General features: G+C 39.1%; 2 protein-coding genes across 3 annotated transcripts in view; one reads left to right on the top strand and one right to left on the bottom strand.

Annotated features, from left to right (window-relative positions):
* Positions 1 to 22,049, top strand: part of col27a1b (collagen, type XXVII, alpha 1b) — a 59,734-nt gene extending 37,685 nt beyond the window's left edge. For both annotated transcript variants that reach the window (XM_027278104.1, XM_019271839.2), the window contains 38 exons: positions 151 to 195; positions 368 to 421; positions 834 to 887; positions 1,230 to 1,283; positions 1,820 to 1,873; positions 3,951 to 4,004; positions 4,437 to 4,481; positions 5,858 to 5,902; positions 6,088 to 6,141; positions 6,705 to 6,758; positions 6,848 to 6,901; positions 7,609 to 7,662; positions 7,907 to 7,960; positions 9,980 to 10,087; positions 10,187 to 10,240; positions 10,484 to 10,591; positions 10,668 to 10,721; positions 11,909 to 11,962; positions 13,024 to 13,080; positions 13,170 to 13,223; positions 13,320 to 13,373; positions 13,481 to 13,534; positions 13,660 to 13,713; positions 13,823 to 13,930; positions 14,008 to 14,115; positions 14,869 to 14,976; positions 15,061 to 15,114; positions 16,221 to 16,283; positions 16,449 to 16,502; positions 16,604 to 16,639; positions 17,148 to 17,165; positions 17,318 to 17,353; positions 18,233 to 18,259; positions 18,368 to 18,433; positions 18,593 to 18,752; positions 18,856 to 18,965; positions 19,442 to 19,660; positions 20,419 to 22,049. In XM_027278104.1, the coding sequence (XP_027133905.1) occupies positions 151 to 195; positions 368 to 421; positions 834 to 887; positions 1,230 to 1,283; positions 1,820 to 1,873; positions 3,951 to 4,004; positions 4,437 to 4,481; positions 5,858 to 5,902; positions 6,088 to 6,141; positions 6,705 to 6,758; positions 6,848 to 6,901; positions 7,609 to 7,662; positions 7,907 to 7,960; positions 9,980 to 10,087; positions 10,187 to 10,240; positions 10,484 to 10,591; positions 10,668 to 10,721; positions 11,909 to 11,962; positions 13,024 to 13,080; positions 13,170 to 13,223; positions 13,320 to 13,373; positions 13,481 to 13,534; positions 13,660 to 13,713; positions 13,823 to 13,930; positions 14,008 to 14,115; positions 14,869 to 14,976; positions 15,061 to 15,114; positions 16,221 to 16,283; positions 16,449 to 16,502; positions 16,604 to 16,639; positions 17,148 to 17,165; positions 17,318 to 17,353; positions 18,233 to 18,259; positions 18,368 to 18,433; positions 18,593 to 18,752; positions 18,856 to 18,965; positions 19,442 to 19,660; positions 20,419 to 20,565 (2,640 nt within the window). In that variant the 3' untranslated portion in view covers positions 20,566 to 22,049. The remainder of the gene's footprint in view (positions 1 to 150; positions 196 to 367; positions 422 to 833; positions 888 to 1,229; positions 1,284 to 1,819; positions 1,874 to 3,950; positions 4,005 to 4,436; positions 4,482 to 5,857; positions 5,903 to 6,087; positions 6,142 to 6,704; positions 6,759 to 6,847; positions 6,902 to 7,608; positions 7,663 to 7,906; positions 7,961 to 9,979; positions 10,088 to 10,186; positions 10,241 to 10,483; positions 10,592 to 10,667; positions 10,722 to 11,908; positions 11,963 to 13,023; positions 13,081 to 13,169; positions 13,224 to 13,319; positions 13,374 to 13,480; positions 13,535 to 13,659; positions 13,714 to 13,822; positions 13,931 to 14,007; positions 14,116 to 14,868; positions 14,977 to 15,060; positions 15,115 to 16,220; positions 16,284 to 16,448; positions 16,503 to 16,603; positions 16,640 to 17,147; positions 17,166 to 17,317; positions 17,354 to 18,232; positions 18,260 to 18,367; positions 18,434 to 18,592; positions 18,753 to 18,855; positions 18,966 to 19,441; positions 19,661 to 20,418) is intronic.
* zgc:101858 (3-oxoacyl-[acyl-carrier-protein] reductase FabG) lies at positions 21,831 to 24,583 on the bottom strand. The gene is made up of 8 exons (XM_010736834.3): positions 24,454 to 24,583; positions 24,153 to 24,323; positions 23,536 to 23,714; positions 23,341 to 23,434; positions 23,196 to 23,265; positions 23,079 to 23,115; positions 22,838 to 22,901; positions 21,831 to 22,517 (listed from the first exon to the last, which is right to left on the bottom strand). The coding sequence occupies exons 1-8, from the start codon at positions 24,475 to 24,477 to the stop codon at positions 22,359 to 22,361; spliced, it is 798 nt and encodes a 265-aa protein (XP_010735136.1). The 5' UTR covers positions 24,478 to 24,583; the 3' UTR covers positions 21,831 to 22,358.
* Between the last annotated feature and the right edge of the window lie 114 nt (positions 24,584 to 24,697).

Here is a 24,697-nt window from a genome sequence, read left to right as displayed (position 1 = left end):
TGATAATATATCATCTGAATATGTGTAAATTAGATGTTAATTCTCCATTACCACAGGGAAACGAGCCTCTGAGCATATTTCAACTGATTTCGACTAAAAACGAAAAGCATGAATAAGTTTGTGATATGCTAATTGTCTGCTTTGCTGTAGGGCGAGACCGGGATAACTGGTGAGGTCGGAAAGCTTGGCGAGAGGGTAAAGGCTTTTTTCTACTCTCTCTGTTGATTTCTGTCTGATGCTCACTGTGTGTCTCTGTGTGTGTCTGCTTTTTTGGAGTCCCAAAGCTGTACAGCCTAAAAAATCATAGCATGAATAGAACTATACAGAACTAAGAGACAGTTAAGACAGCATGTTTTCTCTCCTTTAGGGACTGCCTGGTTTTGTCGGGCCTGTCGGAGAGACGGGCATCGCCGGAGAAAAGGTTACAATTGCTGTCAATATGCCACACTCTGTCAGGATCACAATTTGTCATTGTCCAACGTCCATTCTAATCTGTTAAATGGCTCTCTGTTGATGTAGCACATGATTAGAGTTAAAACAATACGTCAACAGCAAGTTAAGATAACCAGTGAATTCTTTTAGATCATTTATCAATGCTGGTACCAGCTTTGCAGCAGATTTGCTGCTTTTCTCCGCATTATGTCACTGTAAATGAAATATGTCTGAGTTTTGACTTTTGGTGAGACAAAACCAGCAACAAGGAGACATTGGGCTCTGTGAAATTGTGATTTTTTTCTGACATTTTGTAGACTGAAGGCTTAATCAGTGAATGATAACCACTAGTTGCATCCCTGCATGTTACGTTTCTCTAATTGCGGTTTGTGGTTCTTCAGGGGGATCGAGGGAAAACAGGCGCCCCTGGGCCACCAGGTGAATCTGGGCCGATGGTAAGGAGTAAGTCTGGACCCCATCTCTCGTACCAAGGGGCATTTAATTCTTCATATATATCAGGGATGGGGCTGTGATCTGTTTGGAGAGACTCATTTAAAGGTCCAGTATGTATGATTTATGATCACCTGAATATAAGAAATGCTATATATCTTAAAATGAGCCTCTACCACAGAGTCCGCCATTGCCACCAAATCCTACACACTGGTCCTTTAAGTAATCACAGTAATCATTTAATAGTCAGATAATACATGGGCAGTTATGTCATAAATGTGAGGTCTAATCTATGATTCCTTCAATAAATCATATAGCTATCATTTGAGTAATATTGTATCCATCAGGGTCACACTGGAATACCTGGAGAAACTGGGACACCTGGACCACAAGGGATCCCAGTAAGTTTACTCTTATCAGTGTCATAGAGATACATAGAGATTACACTGTCCGGTTGTTTGGGCTTTATAACTGGACCATGTCTGATACATAATACATACTGATGTACTGATACTGATACAAGGCTCAAAAGCAGTGTTTTATACTGCTTTCACCAAACATCAGTGACACATGTGGTCAGAAATGTGCCTTTTTGCAATTGTAACCACACCCATCGGTGATGTCACAATGTCCTGACACACCCAGTGGTACACATCTACATCACTACAGCAAAGAAAGAAGTTAGGAGTTCAGAAAAAGCAAGATCAGCTTTGATAATTAGTGTGATTTCAGTGCACACCGGTTGCTGGCACACACAAAAAGGTTCTATAAGAAATTAGTTTACATTATATTAAAATACTGAACTGCTGAGTACTGTTAAAATATGTTTGTTTTTTTTAAGTTGGCTATTGTAATCTATGGATGTTCTAACTATGCTCAATGTACCTACATTCAACTTTGAGTGAAACTCAAAGAAATGTTTTTCATACACATTCAGGGGCCCCCAGGTTCGCGGGGATCCATTGGCATCAGAGGACCTAAAGGCAGGAGTGTAAGTAACTTGAATGGGTCTTACAAGATTATATAACCATTAGGTGACACATATATATTGTTTGTTATCAAAAAATATTACAAAACGATTCACTTTATACTCTCTGAGCTATACTAGGTCTGTGGAATGCAAAGTCCTTTTTTTTATTTTCAGTTTGCAAAACTGCAAATTTTCATCAGCCTCAACTGGAGTTTATGTTCGGTGCTAATTGTGATACCATAATTAAAATGGTTAACTTGTCAAAAAAAAAAACAGCTGTTAGCATCAGTTACTGTATATCTCTACAAAGATACAACAAGATGGATATGTATTAGTAAAGCACATGAATTATAAGATTCACAGAGGTCTTCCCAACATCTTGCTACATACAGTAAAACACCCTGGAGTTTCTGTACATGGAAATTTGTGTGTGTTGCTTTGTCTGCCAACTCAGGATAATTCCAGTGTTCATTGGGTTTTCCATAATTAAGTTTTCTACTTTGGGAAAATAGCACTTGGTTGCACAGCAGGATCATTGAACTGAAATGAATAACTGATCTAACATGAATAAGTGGTATAATTAAAAGCATTTCATTCTGTGGATTGGTTTTACACGGCTCCTCTAATATCACAAATGTAACATTTAATAACTTTAATAGCAGAAAATTACATCAAGGCCTTGGAATATAGAATTAAGACCAGCACAATTGAAACAACAATGTCCTTATTACACTGTCACACTTTAATACTCAGGCAGCAAGAAAAGGGAAAACCAGTAACAACCTTAATGTGCCCAATGTTTTGCATTTGGGCTATTACATCCAAAAAAGAAGTTAATAGCTTCATTCTGCTAGACGTACATCTGCTCCTAAAATGTGGTCTATGTGTATTTCGGAAAGGAGTGAAAGCATTACGTGTAGCACAGTAAATGAATTATAGGGTGCCAAGAAAAGTGGTGACAGTTATTTAGAGGTTGTAACCAATCCTGTTTACTTTTGCTCTCACATCTTGAACAGGTCTTATAAAATCACCTTTTCAGCTCTACTACACTTATATTTGTCTATTCAAGGCCAACCCCAATTGTTAAGTTTTACTTCTAAAGTGTAGTCGTACTTCAATATCATGTCACTCTGTCATTTCATTTTGTTTGAAATTTGAACGTTGTATGCCCCCATCAAGTATGACTCCACTCAATTTAAGCAGCTTTTCAATCTTAATGTGATACTTTTCTCAGATATGTAAGCAAGCCATTACCATCATTTTATCGAAGGGGTTTCGAGTGAAAAACCCTAAAATGTGTGCAGTTTAAAAGAAAGCCGAGGAAAATGGGTGAGTCTTAAGTTAATGTGCCTTTTCAGGTTGAATGGATCTGAAAAACTAATTATTGAGGGAGGGATGGATGGTAAATGTCTGCACATAAAACATGTCAATCTTAATAAGTCATTCAGTCAATATTGCTTTACCATCCAAAAACTTTTTTGATATAGTTTCAGCTGTAGCTGTGTGCTTTTTCAAAATTATTTAAAAAGTGACAATAACTTAAAACAAGACAGATCATTTCACAAATACTGTAGAGCTGTATTCTGCTCTGGCTCTGTTTAGATTAACTTTTATAGAAGATACTTACATGAACAACCAACAGAGGACACAGACAGTCTTTTAAAATGTAACAGCAGTAAAGAGTTTAGTTCACTTTGGCAAGGATGAATCAGCTACAGGATTTGTGACCTTTCCCCAAGGCTTCTTTACAATAACTCCAGTGTGCAGATGGTACCACTGTGTGTGATCGTGGAAAGACGGGGACAAAGTCTACATAGTGTGGATTGGGCATGCTTTGTAGCTATTTTGCAGATGCCAAGTATTTGCAAAAAATCGCCTCAATCTTTGATGGTGTCTCTACAGTGCGGGCTAAACCACAGTGCACAATTAGAAACCGAGAGAAGTGCCTCCAAGTCTCCAATAAATAGGGTTGACAAACATGGAGATTAAGTTCCCTAATGCATTGACTTAATATGTCAAACGACATGCGCTTTAGGTCAGTTAAAGGCCAAATTATCCAAAGCTACTGAACAATGACACGTTTTATTTCTTTGTATAGGGTCTGAGGGGTCCTGATGGCCCAGTGGGGGACAAAGGGTCCACTGGAGTAAAGGTGAGCACATGGTCAGAAGGTGAAAGCTGACGATTAATAAACTATTTTCTCTGCAAACAAGTTCAGTTTTGAGGCTCTTTATTGATAACGTTACTTTACATGCCAAGGTGCCTTAGGGCAATGTCTGGCCTTCAATTTCCTAATTGCACACACTGGATCTTCCCCACTGAAAGCAAGTTTCTGTAATGTAGGGGGGGAAAATCGTGAGAACTTTTACAAGCAGCTTTGTTCTGCAGACTGTAATTATTAGCTATTTTTAACATCTAAAGAATCTCTTTAGAGGACACTGTTAAGAACAAATCTAACAACAGAACCTTAAATCAAAGAGTCCTAAAATATTGATGGTGCTGGGAGTGTTTGGCAGTCGGGAACATTTTAACTCTGGGGGATTTCAGGAAGCTCAGTTAACTGAGTTGAATGTTTTCTTTGCAGGGCCCTGATGGTCCACCAGGAAAATTGGGCCTCCCTGGGGAGATGGTAAGGATAACTATGCTTTAGTTTTCCCTGGTAACAGTACTGAAACAAGTATTCTAACAATTGTAATATAGCAATTCCATTACAAGTTAAAGTCCTGCATGTACGGTTACGGAAGCAACCTTATGACCAGGAGGTCATGATTCACTCCCCCGGGCCAGCATTATTAATTTGGGTTGGGAAAGTGAAAGGCAGCACTTTCCACTCTCTCATTACCATCACTGAGGTGCCCTTGAGTGCTCCAGTTGAGCTGCTGGAGCTCAGTGGCCAGCAGGTCAGACTATGGTTGTACTGGACAGCTTCCAGGTATGAAGCTCTCAGTGAACCCCCCTGAATAAATATAGCTAAAGAAAAAAAAAGTATGTACATAAGCATCAGCAAACATCAGCAATTATTATATAATATAGTATACTTTGGATTGAGATAATGGAAATATTTTATATACTGTTATATACTGTGTATAATCTACAACAGTACATCATATAAGGCCATTACATCTAAAATCCTATTCAAGTAACTAGTAAGTGTTACAGCTGTCACAAAATAGAAATATTTGAAGTCTATGTAAAGTAAGAATAAATATGTGTTCTGAGTTTGTCAGAACAAAGAAGAAAGTGTTATTAACCACCCAGCCAAATTAAAAATATCAACAAGTTTATGAAATTAGGTGACAAAAGGGGGCGTGTCCACTGAATGCGATGAAGCCACGTCTACTCATGGGAGCAGTCAAGCTGAGTTCAGAAAATACTGAGTGAGATGAATTAATCTCTGATAGTGGTGCAGGGGTATGCTCAGGATGGCCTCAGTGTGTCATCGTGCCATCCTTTAGGACTGCCCAAAAAATCCTGGACTTTTTCTGTTCTGGGCTACTGTAAAAACAACATGGCAAACAAAACACTGGCTTTAAATAGTCCTTTTATATTTTCTGTGTGTTACGTGGCCACTGTTTCTCCTTCACGTTGGGAAAGAGACACCAATAGATGCTGTTACATCCTACATAATAGTACTTCAAACATAGTACTTGAGTAAATGTATTTAATTACTTTCAGTTGCTGTTTTTTTTATGTTTTACTTAATTTTCAAGCTAGAAGGCCAAACATTCACTCTGGGTCTCTCAAATGCAATTAGCTGAATGTTTGGGAATTTGAAGATACATACATAAATATATAATTTGAAGAACCCTTGGGCGCTTAGAATTTGTGATTGTTGCGATTTATTGTTTGTGTCCTTTTGCTCTTGTGAAAGTGAACCGAGCCCTAGTCATGTGCTAAATATGCCTATATAAACCTTCATAAATTTGACATGGTCATCAACATCAACATCATTACTCTAATATTAGAGTGAAAACTTATTTATTTCTGTTATTCATTTTGCTGCAGGGAAAGCTTGGCGAACCAGGTGAAGATGGGCCCAAGGGATTTCCAGTAAGTGATTGGGGCTAACAGAGGTCTCATGTTTTGATTTTTGGGGTGGACTCATTTTGGGAAACTATGGTGGACCAGAGAGGCTTGAGTGGCACACTTAGTTATTGTAGTAGATTTTGTAACATTTCAACATGTGTATGAATACCAGTAGTGTGTGTTATATAAACAGCTGTATAATTTTTCAGGGTGTTCAAGGACCCTCCGGACCACCAGGAGCCAAAGGAATCATAGGAGAGCCAGTGAGTTTATTATTTCCCTACTTGAATATATGTTATTTTGGATTTTCTCAGTATCTATAAGCAGAAATCATAGTGTCTCATTATCTATATTGACCTGTGGTCCTCCAGCTCCTGCCGTGCTCCTTTCTTTTGCATATAAACTCAGAATTAACACTTTGACACCTTTTATTCAGTGCTTCCTAGAAATTCATATCCTGGTCAAAAAGCCCTGAACAACCTAATCCTCTCTCTTTTATTCTGCCCAAGTCTCACAGACACAAGCAGAGAAGTAGTGAGTCTGAGACAATTTGATTTACACCATCTCTTTCCTGAAGAGGCAGCTTTATTGTAGCTTGAATGTGTCTCTATAACAGCTGGCCTGTTTCCATCACTTGCAGAAACTTTGGCTCCTGTGTCTTGAAGGCTCTTAGCCCGACAGATTAACTTATCTCCACAAATCCACACTTTTTGCCTGTTTCTTATTTCTTTTCACATTTTTCTCCTTTACTGTCACTTTCAAGGGTGTTTGTCCAAGTTTAGAAACCACTCTTAACCTTTTTGTGGGTGCCTCTGTTTTTCCACAGGGACCAGCAGGGCCACCAGGAACGATTGGACCAATGGGAGAGATGGGGCCAGGGGTGAGTTTGATCAAACAGCTGGTGTAAGAACTGCCAGCTGACTTTTACGTTAGCACTGAATGCTAAAGCCTGTGACTGTTTTTTGACAGGGGCTGCCAGGCAAGGCTGGAGAGAGAGGACTGCCCGGTGAAGCCGGAGAGAAGGTGAAGATGCTGATATGCTGTTGACATTTACATTGATTAATGAGACATTGGACTGGTGGATGTGTACTCGCTGTATGTTCGTGTTTTATATGAACATTACAAAAGCCTTTGCTGTAGTAACTATTTATGGCCATAGGGGGAGCACCTCCTACTCTATGGAACTATATTTGGGCCTCAATCCTAAAAAGCAAGAAATGTTATATTATCACTATATTTTGTAGATAAATAGTTATCATGCAGAGAATACTTGAATTTGAGCAAATTTATTTTGTGCTCTATAAATGTATTCATGTTGTTATTATTCACATAACGCCCACTCATCTCTGCTCTGTGCACAAAGGTTTTTTTTGAGTGTTAAAAATGTGCCACAATTTCAGCCAAATGGAAAAAAGAGTATGCAATTTCTAACTGGAAGCTTTGTCTCGAGTCAGATTGCAGGACGGATCATTAGTTTGCTGAGGAAGTAGCGCTGGGATAGTGATAAATAACTGAGCTGGTTAGTTGAGAAGTTACCTCACTAGCTATGTAGAGACTTAAACATTGATATGTGACCAAACTATTGACTCATCGGTAATCCTACTAACAACCAGTAATCAGAAATCAGAGATTGCGTGTTATGAAGGTAGCAAACGTGAAAACAAAGGTTGTACATCAGAAGGTACAACATATCACCAGTGACTTACCCATCACATTTGTTCTCCTGACAGGGTGACATTGGTCTACTTGGCAACATCGGGGAGCAGGGTTTGATTGGCCAGAGAGTGAGTATCCCATGTTGTTTTTTCTATGCTAGACTTATTATGGCAAAACTTCATAAATCCTCAAAAGTGGGCACTTTATTTGCAACAAGAGTAAACCGAGTGATAAATTTGTTCAATATGTACTCAAATCTAGTTTTGCCAATGTTTGGCTTGTTACACATCTGTTTTTGTTTCCTGTGATTACTGCTCTACTGTAACACCAAAACGCATCACAACCATAACATTTTTATGATTTGTCTATCAGGGTGAGCCAGGCATTGATGGGGAGGCTGGAATGAGTGGACCTGATGGAGCCAAGGCAAGTTCAAGAATAAATTTGATTTATTCATCACTTTAAACTTTAAAATGGAGTAAAGGGAAAATGGTTGCTTCAAGAATAGAGTCAGTAATCAAATTGCTGTCAATAACTTAATACTTTCCTGACGTTTTATTTCTGTGAACCTAGTGAACTCTCCTGTTTAGTGTAGCGGCTTATTGTAATCAGGACAAGTTGAGTATTGTTTGTGAAATATTGGCCTTTGTACTGTTGGAGCTGTGCTGTGTTGACGCTCAGTGAAAACAGATAGTGGGGCTATTTTAAGAGCTCTTAAGTCTGGCAAATATTGTGACAGAAAAAAAAGATGGAAAGCACAAAAAGGCCTGCTGTTTCAACAGAGCCAAACTGCTGGAAGTATGGCTGACAGGCCCACAAAAAAAACAAAAAAAAAACTTTTGGCTTAGAGAAGGTGGTAAAATGTGAGTGCAGAGAACACAGAGGACTAGAATCAAGTCAACCTGTGAGTGCTTTCAGCTCCATGTTGTACAGGATGTTTTCTCTTAGTCAGAAGAGTAAACTACTTTGAGCAGTTATTGGCCACAGTGTAGCTCCTGGATGGAAAACAGCAGCTAAAAAATGGATTTGCAGCTTGTGCTGTTAACTGTAAACTGTTAAATCACTGCATTGCCATAGTTCATTGTTGTATTACTTATACAATATACAATATAGCAAATAATTAGCGGATTCTAACAATTATTTACTGCCTCATTCCAGCAGTCTGTAGCAAATTGAATATCCGATTCTTGTTTACAGGTGTGTTATAGCATGTGTGTCTGAATTACTACACAGCATATCAGCATCAGCCACTTTAGAGAGAAGCTATATTTGTATCTTACAAAACCTCCATTAGGTTGAGTCAGGAAGAATGTAAGAAACATGGTAGAAACACTTTAGTTGAAATTTACTAGAAGCTACTCAGAATTTAACAGACATCAAAAAATTAAATCCAGACTTACGACTACATGTTTTTCAGTGTGTTAAGAGGAGGACAGCGGCATGTTTGGGAGAGGTGTTAAAAAGAATAGAAATATTTTTTGAAAAAATATGTTCTGTAAGGAATTGTCATCCTTCTTCCTCTCCTTTTATCAATGGTGTTACCAATTTCATGTTTCCTCTCGGACAAATATACTTTAAGTTACAAATTACCAAACTACATTCACTTTCTGCTTCCTTTGCCGTACAATCACAGGCCATACATTTTTACATTTTTCCCCTGAACTACTCAGTTGGACATGCATACTTTGTCTTTCAGTAAAATGTATCAGTTCTGATAACATAACATCAAATGTACAGCTGAGCCTCGTCCACTTCTAGGCAAGTAATGCTAAAGAATTTTAAGTCACAGTGACATTCTCTTTTTTTTTCCCCATCTTAGAAATATTTCCAAATTACTCATGCTTTTGTGTCATTCTAGCTTAACTACTGTAACTCTGTTTACATGCCTGAGCGGTCACAGTAGAAATGGCAGCTGTTTCAGAGTGCTGCTTCAACATTTTAATGTAGAACGGCTTGTAGGGCTCCGATCTCCCTTCTCCTGGCCTCACGTCTTTGTGGGGGGTAAACACTGGACACAATTTAAGATTTTTTTTTACAACTTTGAATGCTCACAGAATTAAACTTGCACTCTGAGACTCTTAGTGCTATCAGGCCTTACTGTCAAATTCATTAATATGGGTGACCAAGCTTTTGTTGTTGTGTTCCCCTCCTACCCCCAGGCTTTGCAATAGGCTTTCTGGTCAATTGACAATGTGGAATATCATTACTGCCATAAGAAACCTGTAAGCACAGAATTCAATAAAGATATTTATGTATTTTTATTTTCATTTTATACTAACGTTTTTATTGTATATAATACTTTTTCCATCCTGAATATTTTATTCAAATGTATTCAAATGTATACTGCAACAGCCCAAACTCCTGACTAAGGCTACCTCTGACTACATCAAAATAGCCCAGTATATTATAACTCAGTTGAATGACAACTTGCACTTCTCTACTCAGGGTGAAAAGGGGGATGCTGGTCCAGAGGGCGCTAAAGGAGACAGGGGTGAAATCGGTATGAAAGGAACGGAAGGACCCCTTGGGCCTCCTGGACTAGTGGGTGTAAGGGTAAGTGTAAGGGTGAGCAAACTCCAAATTTCATTCAATTCCCATGAAAAGACAGCTCTTTGTGTCCACTGTCAACCAGTTTCCATTTTCTTTTACTAGGGTCCAGAGGGTAAACCTGGCAAAATTGGTGAAAGAGGAAAACCAGGAGAAAAGGTTTGCCAGTTCACTTACTTGTGGTAAAAATACACCTTTCATTCTTAGATGTCTGTCAGTTTGCTCTCCTGTGAAAGGCTTGAATAGTTCTCGGCTGTAATGGTAAACAGGAAGGTCAGTAACTTCTGTAGGCATGACAGCGAAAGTGCTTGTCAAATAGACTTTTCAGTATTAAATATTTGCAAATGATTGGTGAAGTTTGTACACTCACTGCATACCTGCTCATTGATGACATCTCTCCAGGGGAGCAAGGGTTACCAAGGTCACCTGGGTGAAACTGGGCCAAACGGCGACCAGGGAGAAATGGGGTTTGTCGGACAGAAGGGAGCAAGGGGCACAATTGGGCCAGTGGTAAGACATCCACAGATGGTTTGAAGGACTTGCTCAGTGGTTGGTGGATGTGGGCTAAATTTATGCATTTCCCTAGGGAGCTCCGGGGAGAATGGGCCAACAAGGAGATCCGGGCATATCAGGTTACGAGGTAAGCGCTTCTTCATAAACAGACATAGCATGCTTTAGTCTGCTGTCAATTCATAAATGTTAAATCAGCATTTTTAAATCTCTAAATTAAAGGCTAAATTAATTATTGAACTCATTTTAAGAAGTGTCTGTTTCTGTTCAATAAATTAAATAAATTCTATTAGATATTTATTTGCTATACACACTATAATAGCAGGCTTGTGGGTAAAAAGAAAAAAAAACAGCTAGGTTACAGGTGATATTTAGTAAGAGGAGGCCCTTATATTATTTTCTAAATATTATATTGCTAAGCACTTCTTTTCCTCACTGAGCCTGGATTGATTTTTGGAAGGCATTTCATCTGGGTTTATATTTCATACAGAACATTATTGAATAACACTATTGACTTGTGAGTAGATAAAATGCTTGTATTGTTGTGATGTTGATCACAGGCTCATTTCCTGGTGGAGAGAATCCTCTATAGTATTCAGCCCCTCTGTGTAATTTTAGTTGATTTTATTTTTATGGAAGTCAGATCACTGTTCTGTCTCCAGCCATTGACTTAATTGTGATAAACATCTTATCTTGACTAATGCCATTGTGGACCAATTGAAATCACTCTCACATCACTTTCTCTTAATCTGATAAGGACAAATCATACAAAGCAAAAACGAAAAAGGAATTCAGTAGCACAACAGTGTGTGTGTTGTTTACTGGTAAGATAGTAAGTCTGCTTGCATCTAGCTAAATGTACTCATCTCTCATTTATATAACCATACCAATGAAAAGGACACTTTGTTTGCCAGTTAATAGATTGTAGTGAATTTTTATTTTGCTGTGAACAACAAACTTTCTCTTGTTTCTTATACAAAAGAGATGAAAATAGTGATTTTACTGCTCCGCACCTGTGTATGCACATAATAGCTTCAGGGTGAGATTGGAAGTGAGGAAATCAATCATTGCATTGATTTAAGAGTACAGATTGTTGACATAAACAACCACAACTTGACTGATGAATCACAAAATTGCAATCTTTATGGCAACGAAAGGTGATTGATGACACTGCTGCATTCTCAGTTTTATACCATGCTGTTTCGATAAACATGTGTTTCTCTACATAATATAAACCGAATGTTTCACACAGTAGGTTGGAGTAAAGGTGAGGAGGTTATTCGTGAAATAAGCCACAGACTCTTTTTCTTGTCATAGGGTCACATGGGAGCACAGGGCCCCTTGGGACCTCCAGGGCCAAAAGGTGAAAAGGTAAATTCCCACTTCTGCTTGCTGTCTCAGATCGCTGTCTCACATTGATTATGTCTAATGAGCTTTGGAGGCCTGTAATGGTTGCATTACTTAACAATTTGCAAAACAAAAAAACGTTTTGCAGCTCAATGTCTTTGAGAGCATGGTCAGTATTTTCCTGATGTATAGCAACTTCAGTTGTGTCCTTAATTAATGCTTCCTCTGACTTGTTGTCCTTGCAATATTCCTGAACTCATCCCTAATTTGATCAATGATACGAACTAGGACACATCCAATTAACTCAGTGCTGTCAAACGTATATAATTAACCAAGCACCTGGACTCCTCTGCTCGTGATTTTGGGGTTATTAGCACCATAATTTGTGTTTATTGTGACAAGAGGAGCACACAATCTGAACACACTGTACCAGAGTTTAGTGAGATGCTAATTTGCATTTTTTTAGTCCCTGGGCAGGAGCCATCTGGATATGGATATTTGCTATTTTGTCTTTGCCAATATCCACAGAATAATGGCTGTGCTTGTTCTCTAATTAAATCAGTATCATGCTATCACACGGGTCATTGCAAAATGTATGACTGTCAATTGAGAGAGCCAGGTAACTGGCACTAAAACATGCCGCAGAATCTGCTAAATACAGATCTGTATCACAGTTATGTTAAAAGCACTAATGCCACAATATGTTGCTTCATTCACGGACATGCTGTTTTTTTTGCTCACTAATTATTCTCCTACTTTTAAATGCCTTTTAGGGCTCTTCCTTTATTTATGTAATTTCACACATGCACAACACATGACTATTAAAATCATACACACATCCGTAGATTATTTAATGAATCCCATAAAGACCCTGGTGCAGGCATTGGCTCCCTTTATGTGAAATGGGATCATTGTGGGTAATAGCGCATGTAATGATTTGCCATTTATATGAAGGGAGTGGGCAATGTGTTCCCATTGTTATACTCTTTCAAACAAAACATGCACTGATTTTGTACAGACTATTGACTTTAGAGAGAAATTTCATTGACTGTGGTTGTTTGTCTGTCTCTATATTGCTTGTTTAGGGTGAACAAGGAGACGACAGCAAGACAGAAGGTCCTATAGGTCCCCAAGGTGACAGAGTGAGTTTCTTACATGTATTTGATATTTGTGTGCTATTTATTAATGCTGGTCTAGATTGGTTAATTCATTTTTTTTCATACAAACCCAGGGTCGTCCTGGAGATCGAGGAGAAAGGGGAGAACCAGGTGACCCCGGATACATTGTAAGTGAAATAATTTATGTTGTCTTCAGGTAAAGTGTGAGTTAGGCTTAAGTTTCGTTCTGTGCATTAAGATTGCAGAAAATTATGTTTTTTCAGGGTCAAATAGGTGTCGATGGAAAAAGAGGTGAAGCTGGTGCCCCAGGGCTTCCTGTAAGTATCTAATTCACCTCTCTTACAAACTCACACACATAGACACTTTCTCAGATTGTACAAAAGCAACCAGTGTAATTCAAATCAAACAGTAATTATCATTTTAGGGACATCCCGGGCCAAATGGACAACAGGGGATGAAAGGATCCAAAGGTGATCAAGTAAGGACATAAAAAATAGTGGCATGATTTGAGAAAGCTCAATTATTCCATGCATCATTATTGAATTGTATTTTCTGTCATGCTACCATGTCAGAACTGTAGAACATGAACTCTTTATGCTCCAGGGTCAGAAAGGAAAATCAGGGCCAAGAGGTGCATCTGGTACCAAAGGACCACCAGTGAGTTGGATGCAGTTCCTGCAGTTACTGTATAATCAGACATAACCCACAGTTCAACTACATGTTACTGTTCAAAACAGTCATAAACATTTATGATGTCTTTTCTAAGGGTCCTGAGGGTCCTCCTGGCCCACAGGGAGTTGTGGGCAGGGAGGGACTTGAAGGTCCGCCTGGTATGGATGGACTGCATGGTAAAGATGGAACTAAAGGAGTTAAGGTGAGGACATGTACTGTGGTGTACGTTTCAAGTTAAATCTCTGATTATTGTTCACTGACTGTATCTTCTTTGTATAGGGGGAGCAAGGGGAAGATGGAGGACTGGGCTTAATTGGCAAACCTGGACAGCTGGGTAAACCTGGTGTGATAGGGCTTCCAGGAAGTCAAGGCTCCTTTGGACCAAAGGTGAGAATGATGGGTAGACAGTTTGTATTTTTTTCCTTTATTAAAAGTGTTGAAAAGTATGAGTGCAGTTTTATGAGTTTTGTTCTTATTCACAAAGAACCTAATGTTAAGTTATGGCACATGCTTTTTTTATAGATCAATGCAGGCAATTGTATTACCAATATCAACTGGAAATTGCCAACCCAGCTTTTTTCTGCCATGGTTACCTCCCTTGGCACAATAATTCTGCGTTTATATGTGTTTTCTGATTTTAAAAGGTAAACTCTGCACAAAGTCTTTATATCGTTTCTCAGAATACCTCATATTCACAGTAATACTTTTGGGAAGTTAATGTTGCAAATGTTAATGATTTGGCACAATCTTGATTTACATTGGCTTGCCAATACTACATCAAATTTACATACGCTTGACTGTGACAGACGCAAAGAGGCTTTATTTGTTGGACCTGTGGTATTTGGCAACTTTCAGCTCATTAATAATAAAAAGCTAAAGTTGCATTCTGATTTGGTCATACATCAGTGATCTACATGCACATTTTGTTGAATATGGAAAAAATTGTTAAGAGGTAAACACAATGAAATATTCCAAACTGACTTTAAGAGAAACTAAAGTGATATAGGGGGAAAGGCATCAGTGTAGTGTAGTGCTTTCTGTTTGAGAAATGCTGTGTGCTGTTTTGCCTGGGTGTCTGTTCAGTTGTTATTGGGAGGGATGTGAGGAGGGTGTTTATGTGTGTTTGTGTGTGTACTCCAGGGTGAGAGAGGTCTTCCAGGCCAAACTGGTGCATCAGGAAAAAGAGGCTCTGTTGGCGGGATGGGGTTGCCAGGAAAACAAGGAGACCTCGGGCCTAGGGGGCAACTAGTGAGCACTTATTTGTCAAATAACTTCCTTGGAAACTTCTTCGCCTGTTCAGTTATGATACTTTCACTTCTCTTTGTTTACTAGGGCGACAGTGGTGAACAAGGATTTCCAGGGGTGTTTGGTCTGTTTGGACCAAAGGTATGTGCTCCCATCAAGCTCAGTTCATAACCAAAATGATAACCTCAGGTCAGTCACACCTATACACTTTTAGTTTTCCACTCTGAACTGAGTTCTTAACTCCTGAGACTTATGATATGACTCTGAGGCAGTAAAATGACCCTAAAAGTAATTTCTTTTGGTTGAAGTACTTTTGTGAAGTTTGAACATCTAGAATTCTCTGGTGGTGCATTACATTATATTGTCTTGAGTAAAAACTGGTATGAAAGCTGTTGGGTGTTACTGTAACATTCCCCAAGATGACATCTGCTACAACATAAGTCTTCTTTACTCACAGCACTGCTCCAGTATAGATTTTTGCCAAGTGAAACAGAACAGACTTTATTGGACTCTGACTCTTTAATTTGAAACCCTGAGAGGGATGTTGGATATTTTCCTAGGGTGGGCGGTAAATAGGAGTGTGAAGCAGATGAGCTTTGTGTGTGGTATTGTTTATAATAATTGTTCTAACTAAATGAGTAAAGATAATTGGAGCCGCTAGATAAAAGTGCTGAAATAAAGGCTCTGGAACAAAATGTTTAAACAAGTCCAGGAGTGATGTTCAATGTCTTTTAATTACGTGACAACAATATTGACTTTAATTTAAATATGGGGAGAGATTAAGCTGTTTACACCAAGTTCTTATAAAACTACAAATTGTTATTATAATCAAACTCAAGCTGTTTTTTTTCAGTAATGGTACTAATATGATAAATTTAGCAGAAACACTGTGCTGCAAACCATATATTTTAACAGCTACATTAGAGTAGATTAAATCTGGTAGCAAGTATCGTTAAACAGTTGGATAGCTGTTTGGTGGTGTATGAAAATGTTACATCTCATGGTGTAGGAGCATTATGCCGTATTAAAAGATTTCTTGCACCACCCACAAGTTTCTGAAGGTGCATTGTGAAGATGAAGTTGTTTGGGTGCACATCTGTTTGATCATTTAACATGGTGGCTGCCATTTGTTAACCACATTTTTAATTGTTGCAAACTTGATGCCAGTAAGGGTCAACAAAGACTAAATACAGGTTTAACCCTCCCAATACCTAATCCACTGTTATAACAAATATGTGTCCTTCTAGGGACCCCCAGGAGACATTGGCCCAGCAGGAATCCAGGGACCCAAAGGACCACGTGGTTTGATGGTAAGATAAAGATAAATGGCAGTTTGGTAACTTAGTGCAGTATTTCAGCCAATGCCAACGCACTAAACTCTCACAAACGGCACACTTGTGATGAAAAATAAGCAGTGGTCCATCAGATGCTCCATCATATGTGTCCTCAGTCACTAACATGTCTCCACTTTTCAGGGTATGGAGGGAGCTTTGGGCCCCATTGGCATCATTGGCCCCAACGGTCATCCTGTATGTACCTCATATCTCATTCTATCTGCCAAGCTTTATGTGACTTCTCTCTGCTTTTTGGCAGTGATGGAGTGATGCTCTGTCTCCTTTCTCTCCATCAGGGACCCCAGGGTGACAAAGGAAGTCGGGGGGAGACGGTGCGTGGCGCTGTTTTGATGAATCCTTTTCTGTCTGTACTGTGAGCACAGAATAGTATGCTTAGTATGGAGACAGCACACCACTCAGCCTCGTTTGCCCTCAGCACTTTTCATTTCCTGTTGTGCTCCACTGTTTGTTGTTACACTCACAGTGACACTTAGATGCTGTAGAATTCCTGTCAGGGTGACAAATGTTGGCTGCATGCACATCTCAAGCTTTTTAAGAGGTTTGTTGAGTGCTCATACACAGGCATAATTCACAATTCACTAAAATGCCAACATTCATGTACACTATGGCCCTGCTGCATGGAAATAGGATTTGTTGTGTAGAAATAAGATTTCGGAGTCTAGGCTTCCAAAAAGTCCAGAGGGCAATTCAGTGTATAGTACATAAAGACTTGAATTGGCAGAAGATAGAATAATAATCTAACCTGCTCTCAGACTCATTCTCTTATTGTGGAATTGTCCACTTATGAATATTGATTTATTTTTCTTTCATCTCCAACAGGGGTTGCAAGGACCAATGGTGAGTAATTATTCACTTCTCCAGCTTAATCATTATTCTTTGCACAGGCCTGTGGCCGGCCTAATACGAGAGGAAATGAATGAACTACTTTCCTTTTATAAAGGCCAAGTTGTAAATAATTTGAAGGCTAATGCAACTCTGAAATTTTTCAGGGCTCTCCTGGTCCTCGTGGACCACCTGGACCACCAGTAAGTCTTTAATTTTGTATCTTATATGTGATCTTATATGACTGCTTGGTTAAAAGGAGTTCTTCATGCACTTTCAAGAGATATGCAGCTGAATTAGGTGCTTCCCAGATCAAAGAGAGACTGAAGAACGTTGATTTGCTATCTTTTATTCTGATGTTTGGACTCTCTGTGTCTTCATAGGAGTCAAAAATGCCAAAAGGAATACATACACAGGAGTGTTAAAACCTTTCTTACTCCCAAAAGATTTCCAAATCTTATCCTATTTCATGAAAGAAGAAACCATCCAAGTCACACCTTTCTAAAAGTTACTCTTACTAGAACAAGAAACTTTGTCAAATGTAATAATCAAAATGAACTGATATGCATTGAGATTATGTTATACCACTGGCGGTATTTTCCAGCTGGTATTAATCCTGAATGTGATGACACTAGAGGGGGCTGCGCTGTGTTTTCATAATTCAGATCCCAAAGTTGCAATAAAAGCAAAAAGCAAAAACAGACTCAGCTGTGGAAGCAGCATATAGCCTGCTGGAAAATCAAGAAAGAACATTTGATGAATAAAAACTAATTTGTGCAAATACACCCTAGCTAAACTATGAGCATATCAGGTGTGTCATTTAGAGAAATATCTAAATAGTTATAGACGTGCATGTTTTCCACTGAGATCTGACTCAAATAGCTATTAGCCAGTGATGCTTCTTTACTGCATTTGACATGCCTTATTTCCTGTGCGTTCATGATTGTTTCTATGTATAAGTAAGAATAGGATTTACAGAGCACAAATACACTGTGGATGTTGCCAAAATGAAAAAAAAAAAACAACAACCCCAAAACAAAATATGTGACTATAATACTGTTATTTTATTGTTTCGTTTTCAGGGTCTTCACAGCTCTGCACACACGCTTGTAAGTTTCTCTTTCTTGTCAGTTCAAGGTTTTATAAATGATGATGTTATTGTACGAGTGAAAAATAAAAATGACCTGATCTTATTGTTTTGCCATCTTCTTTGGTAGACAAATGAGGCTCTTGGTGCTGCTTTTCAAGTCATCATCAATTCCCATGTTGCACAGCGGCCAGAGGTTTGTATTGAAGGAAACAGTTGTAATTTCAAGGAATCACTGTTGATTATTCAATCTGAATGAGTCTGTATAAACTTGAACAAATTAGAGATACATTTTTTTTTAAAGTTAAAAAGTTATTTAGTCTAATCAAATAAATATTTTTTGTCCAATTATCAGAGCATGGACCTGCCCATGTTAGACCAGGGCACAGAGATCTTCAAGACCTTGCAGCATCTCAGCACTCTGATCCAGAGCCTTAAGAACCCGCTAGGAACCCGCGACAACCCTGCACGAATCTGCCGAGACCTCTACAACTGTGAACAGAGGCTGTACGATGGTGAGGAGACATTTAAACTGCTTGGTCATTTCTGTGCATGTATTCATTCTGCTCTTGTTAATGGAGAGGTTTTTTTTTCTCCCCTGCTGGTACTCTTTGACAGGCACTTACTGGATTGACCCAAACATTGGCTGCTCTGCTGACACTATAGAAGTGACGTGTAACTTCACCAGTGGAGGACAAACTTGCCTGAAACCTATCACAGTATCCAAGGTTTGAATCCCTTCTATACTTTACTGTTTGCTTCAGTTAGACCAAACCAAACACCAAACAGTAAAATGTAAACTCTTATCACTTGGATGCAGACAAGATCACTTCAGGAGCTTGTTAAGCAGACATTGGATGAATATCAAATCCATGATTGCTTGTGGGCATATGGAGAATGCTCTGTTAAATGTTCATGTGATAAATTAAGCTGCACAGCTGGTTGTTTTCTGGCTCCATACCATAAGCTGTAGCTCTTTTCCAGTATCTCAATTGCAACAACACAGAAACGCACAAACAAAAAACAAAACAAGACAAAAAGAAAATCATTTAGAGGCACAATATGTTATCCAGATGTATCTCATTCTAATTAATGACAGAACTCTTTCTCTTCTATAGAGAAACATAATTTGCAGTAGGATTAACTGTGAACAAATTATCGTTAAAGTAATTCATCAAAATGCGCTTTATAATCCGCTTTATAGTTGGAGATAGGAGTGGGTCGTATCCAGATGAACTTCATCCACCTATTGAGCACTGAGGCAGTGCAGCACATCACCATTCACTGCCTCAACGTACCTGTGTGGGCAGCGGGACCCTCCCTGCAACCTTCATCCAGGGCTGTGAGCTTCAAGGCCTGGACAGGGGAGAAGATTCAGGCAGGGGACCTCCTGGAGCCGCTTATACCCAGGGACGACTGCTGGGTATGCATGCATGCATGTTACTTCTCTGGCATGGATTTAAAATAGAAAGTCATTCTATGCTGAACTAAGCAGTTTGATTTATGTAAACATCCTTGAAGGAATAGTTCAACATTTTGGGAAATACACTATTTCTCTAGCTTGCACTGAGAGATGAGAAGATCATTTATTCTATTCGCATGCCAACAGGGCACCTTGACCTTGTGTAGTTTTCTTGAGTAAGAGTTTAAGTTTGCTTCCTCAGACTATTCATATAGTGTTTATCATGTTTACTTCTCTGACTTTGGTCACACACTGCAGCATATCATGGCATGTTACTGCAAGGGGAAATGGCTAACTCACACCTCTAAAGCTCATGAACACTTTACTTCGTACATAGTAGGGCAGGCACAATATTATATTTTCACTACATGGTTATGTTAATGATGCAAAATGTCATTTAACTGTATTACAACTGAATGGCTGAGCTGCCAACCAAAAACTGTATATAATACTACTATACAATACATTGTTAAACTGTAAACTATACTCTTCTCTACTTCCAGTATTTATGATAAGCAAATTGCCTTCTTGTGCTGGCTCCATGCTTAGCCCACAATAAAAAGGTCTCTCTTCTCTCTCTCTTCTTGTGGTATTTGGCCATGCAGATAGTTTTGGTTTCATCTGTTTCCAATAGTTCTGCCTCCAAACCCTGATCCTTTGATACTATTTTGTTTTACACATCCTCACATCGTGTGACACATTGCAACCTTCACTTTCAGATCAAAGATGGCCGCTGGCATCAGACCCACTTCATCTTCCAGTCCCAGGATCCAAACTTACTCCCCATAGTGGATGTGTACAACCTACCGATCACAGAACCTGGTGCACGCTATCACTTAGAGGTTGGACCCGTGTGCTTCTTATAGGGCCCTGTGGAGGGGCCAGGAATACTCCTCAAAGGAGTGAATGCATGGAGGAGGGTGGAAAGGGGGTAGACTAATGCTTCTGTGGTTTTCAGAACAACTAACCCCCCATTTTCTCTCCATAAAATATGCTTGGACTGCAGAAACAGGAGGGGGCACCAGAGAAAGAAGGCCCATTGAAAATGCAGATAAGACTTCTAGCACTAATCAGCCTATGGAAAACAATAATAAGCTTCTTTTTCAGAGACTTGTTTGTGTGACACAAGACCTGAAGGCCGCTTTTGGAAGGAAGTAATATGAACGTCTCATTCTGTCATCTCTCGGACCATGTTGTATCATATTTTCTCCACGGTCAGATACCTGATGTAGCGAAAACCTAAAACGTTTTTTTTTTTTTTTTAAAAGGTCTGTGCAGAAATATGGAACTGTTGCAAATGCAATAATTCCTATTTTAATGTTTAAGTATTATTTATACATGTATATGTACTGTATATTGTAATATAAAGTGCAATAGTTATTGTTTCACAGCCTTTAGGCATATACAGTATCAACATCATATCACTCATTCAGGTATACAGTGTGCCTCAGACACACAGACGTACTGTCTCCAGGTAAGTCTTTTTGAGCCTCTTATAACTGTCCAATGCTGAGAGACCCCGCAGATATTTTCACACAAACAACTGCTGTGTGGTACTTTCCATGTTAACGTGGATCCAAGCTTTCCACAGTGTGAACCGAGAAAAGTGTGTCAAGATGCTACCTCGTACCGCACCTCTTATCTCGCAGCAAACAAAATGTTACCGGATATAACCCGCGATGACACAGAGGTGACACCCGGTGCTGCAACAGTTGACACTCGTATGATAAACTCATGTCAGCTCTCAGCAAAGCTATGTCTTTACGAAAAAAAAGGGAATATTGTTAAATACACACAGGCCAAATTGATTAAATTATATTTTCAAGGTAGTATTTTAACGTTTTCAATACTCTTTGTACTATCTGACACTGAGTCTGACACTATAAGTTAAGGTTTTTTTTTAATCTCTCTAAATGTAAATGTCTATAATTATGCAACCTTTATTATCTACAGTGGATTCTATTTAAATTTTATTTAAATTCTGATCAGCTTTCCAGTTCAAAACTAGGCATCAATGGAGCTTTAAGGTTTCTGCAGTCTGTATGTGTTCTTTTTTTTTTTTATGAAACTGTCCAAAACAATCAACTGTATTTTAGGACATTACAATCATTGTATTGTTTTTTTTGTTTTGTTTTTTTTTCCCTTCCTGTTCATTAATTTGTCAATCTCAAAGGTGCAGCAATGACGGTTGGTCCCACCAATCTATAAACTCAGAGGATTTCTTACAATACACAACACTAAATTACACATGGTACATGAGCTTACAGTGTTTGGTCTTTGAAGACATTTTATGCTGCGTAAATGAAGTCTAATGACTCAACAGGTAATTCAATAAATGTCTGAAACCTTTGTTGATAAGCAACTTTTCATTTTTTTGTCCCCCATCAAAAGAAAACCTCATAAAGTGAGGAAACAAAATGCATTTAAACTGCCTGCTTGTGGCAGTGCGTTTTAGCTCCCTTCTATTAATTTCACACATGGACCTGTCGAATCCTGACAGCTACTACCACTGTAAACATGGAGAAAAATTGTGTCCTTGAGGTAATGCCTTGTTTGTTTATGGCAATAGGGAGATTGTTTCACCTGCAGCCTTATTTGAGACAAAAACACAGGCAAACTCGAGAAGGGGGTACCACTATTTTATCTCGGTATACATGATCTATCTTGGGCACATGGCATGGCGGCCACCATCAATAGGTAGGTTGACTCCAGTAATGAAGCTGGCAGCATCAGACGCCAGGAAAGCGATGCTCTGGGCCACTTCCTCCACCTCCCCTGGTCTGCCGAGGGCATGGGTTTGCTTGGACTTTGCAAGAAACTGAAAGAGATTCACAGAATGAGCTGAAAATTGGAGTTATGTATGTCTTGAGGAACCTAAAGGGTGAGTGGAAGGATTGGGGTGATTTTCAGCACATATGCCAGGCCAGAACTGAATAAAAAAAGATCACATTTGCAATGCTAAGCTGCCACCCAAATACTACTATGCGCAATATATGCTAAAAGTGCATTTCTGACTCGCATTTAAACTATTCTGTTGTATCGGATATCAGGACTCCAAAACTTGTGCAAAGAACGTCTTAATGAATTAATTTCAAGTTTTATTTGCAGTTAACAAACAGCATTTACATGATGCGTTACCTGGGCATACTGTTCCTCATCTAGTCCTGCTCTCTTGTGGACATCTGTGATGATCACACCAGGGCTGAAGAGATGCAGCATGAACAGGAATAGAAAATCATGGAAGTATTTCTAACAGAAACAACTCATATCAATGCTTTTAAAAGAAAATAGAAATTCATAGAGCGTTTCTGACTCTATAATATGAATGAGGTCAACTCCTGAACAGGATTTATTATTAAAATGAAATGAAAACACTCACCAGACAGAGTTCACTCTGACTTGCTTACATGCCAGTTCTGAAATTAAAAGAATCATGTTATTAATAATAACTTTTACAATACTGAACACAGCATGAGAAGAAAAATGGATCACTCACCTAGTGCTGTACAACGTGTGAACTGATCAATGGCAGACTTGGACATGCAATAGGCCAGCACACCAGGAAACTACGGAGAAAAAACAATGTGTCACGCTTCTATAGATATAAGTGGAACATACGCAGCCAGCTGCTTAATACTCACCGATCTCTGTCCATTGACACTGGATACATTGACGATGGATCCTTTGGTCTTGATCAGGTGGGGCACGCAGAGTTGAGTCAGGTGGTATACAGATCTGGAATATGAAACATAAGTTAGGAGACATATAGCATACGCTGTACACTAAGAATTAATGTGTCTTTAAGTTGTTATCATGTCAGCTGTTTGAAATCTTACCTGACGTTGATGTTCATGATCTTGTCATACTGAGCAAGGTCTGTTGTCTCAATGCTGCCCATGGCCAGGATACCGGCACTGTTGACCAGGACATCGAGTCGTCCGAAGTGAGCGATGGTTTGGTCTACTGTCTTCTTCACCGTCTCCTCATCAGTGAGGTCTCCGGGAACGAGCAAAGGCTAAACACGCAGTATTTGTTCTGACTTTAAAAAGGCATTTTCACAGAGGTTTTAAAGCTTCTTTTTTTACCCAATACTGAACAAATCACTTTGTTATGCTTGGATTATAAAGTTATGATTGTCTGCATGTCAGTGTTAAAAAAAAAAAATACATTTATCTACATCCCTTTAACCTTTAGGTACAGTGTTTCTCAATATACCTACCTGAGGAGACACAATTAAATATGCTCAGTGAAATGCATTAAAGCTCATTATTATGTAATACTTCTTAAATCATGTCAACTTCATGTGTTGATTACAAGTTTGTCATGCAGACAGACTTCTCCTGGTGCAACAACAACAACAACAACAACTATACATTAAAGGCACCTTTGTCACAGTGTCAACATGTTTGTGCTCTAGTTGTGTAAGTCCCAGTGTCCTCGGTGAATGAGTTACCTCAGCAGCTCCACAGTCGGTGCACTGTTTGGCCACTTTGTTCAGGTTTTCCACGTCGCGGCCGTTCAGGGCCAGCAGGGCTCCGAGTTTGGCGAACAGGACGCTTGTGCCGGCCCCGATACCCGAGCTGGCACCCGTTATCAGGGCCACTTTCCCCTTCAGGGAAGACACCTGTAATACACATAATAACGCCGAGTCTGTCAGGTGTCCACTTAGTATCTCACCATCAACACATTAACTGTAATTTAACTTAGAAAATATATAAAATACAAGGAAACGACGTGCAAGAAGATAAACTCACTTTAAACGCATCGTCTGAGGCCATAATTGTTTGCAAGCAGTTTGCATGAACTTGATAGAGCCGTCCACTACAGATGACGCAGTTTGACGCGTGGGGTATTTGTAGTTCATTTGTAGTTCAAGTCCACACAGTACTACAGGACACACCCTCGAAACCTTCACAGTTTAGTTTAAAGCACCCTGAACTAGTTTATCTAGTTTATAGTGCGCAAATTCGTCTTTATTTTGGCATGGAGTTCAACTTT

Source organism: Larimichthys crocea, chromosome III, assembly GCF_000972845.2.
Source record: "Larimichthys crocea isolate SSNF chromosome III, L_crocea_2.0, whole genome shotgun sequence".
In the NCBI taxonomy this organism is placed as follows: Eukaryota; Metazoa; Chordata; class Actinopteri; family Sciaenidae; genus Larimichthys; species Larimichthys crocea.
This window is presented reverse-complemented; position numbering and strand designations above follow the sequence as displayed.

Bases quoted from the DNA above. Each gene is read 5' to 3' on its own strand.
- zgc:101858 (XM_010736834.3), bottom strand. From the start codon at position 24,477: ATGGCCTCAGACGATGCGTTTAAA. The intron at 24,324-24,453 runs GTGAGTTTATCT...TGTGTATTACAG, and splicing joins CCTCAGACGATGCGTTTAAA to GTGTCTTCCCTGAAGGGGAA. The intron at 22,518-22,837 runs GTAACGCATCAT...AATCTCTTTCAG, and splicing joins ATGAGGAACAGTATGCCCAG to TTTCTTGCAAAGTCCAAGCA.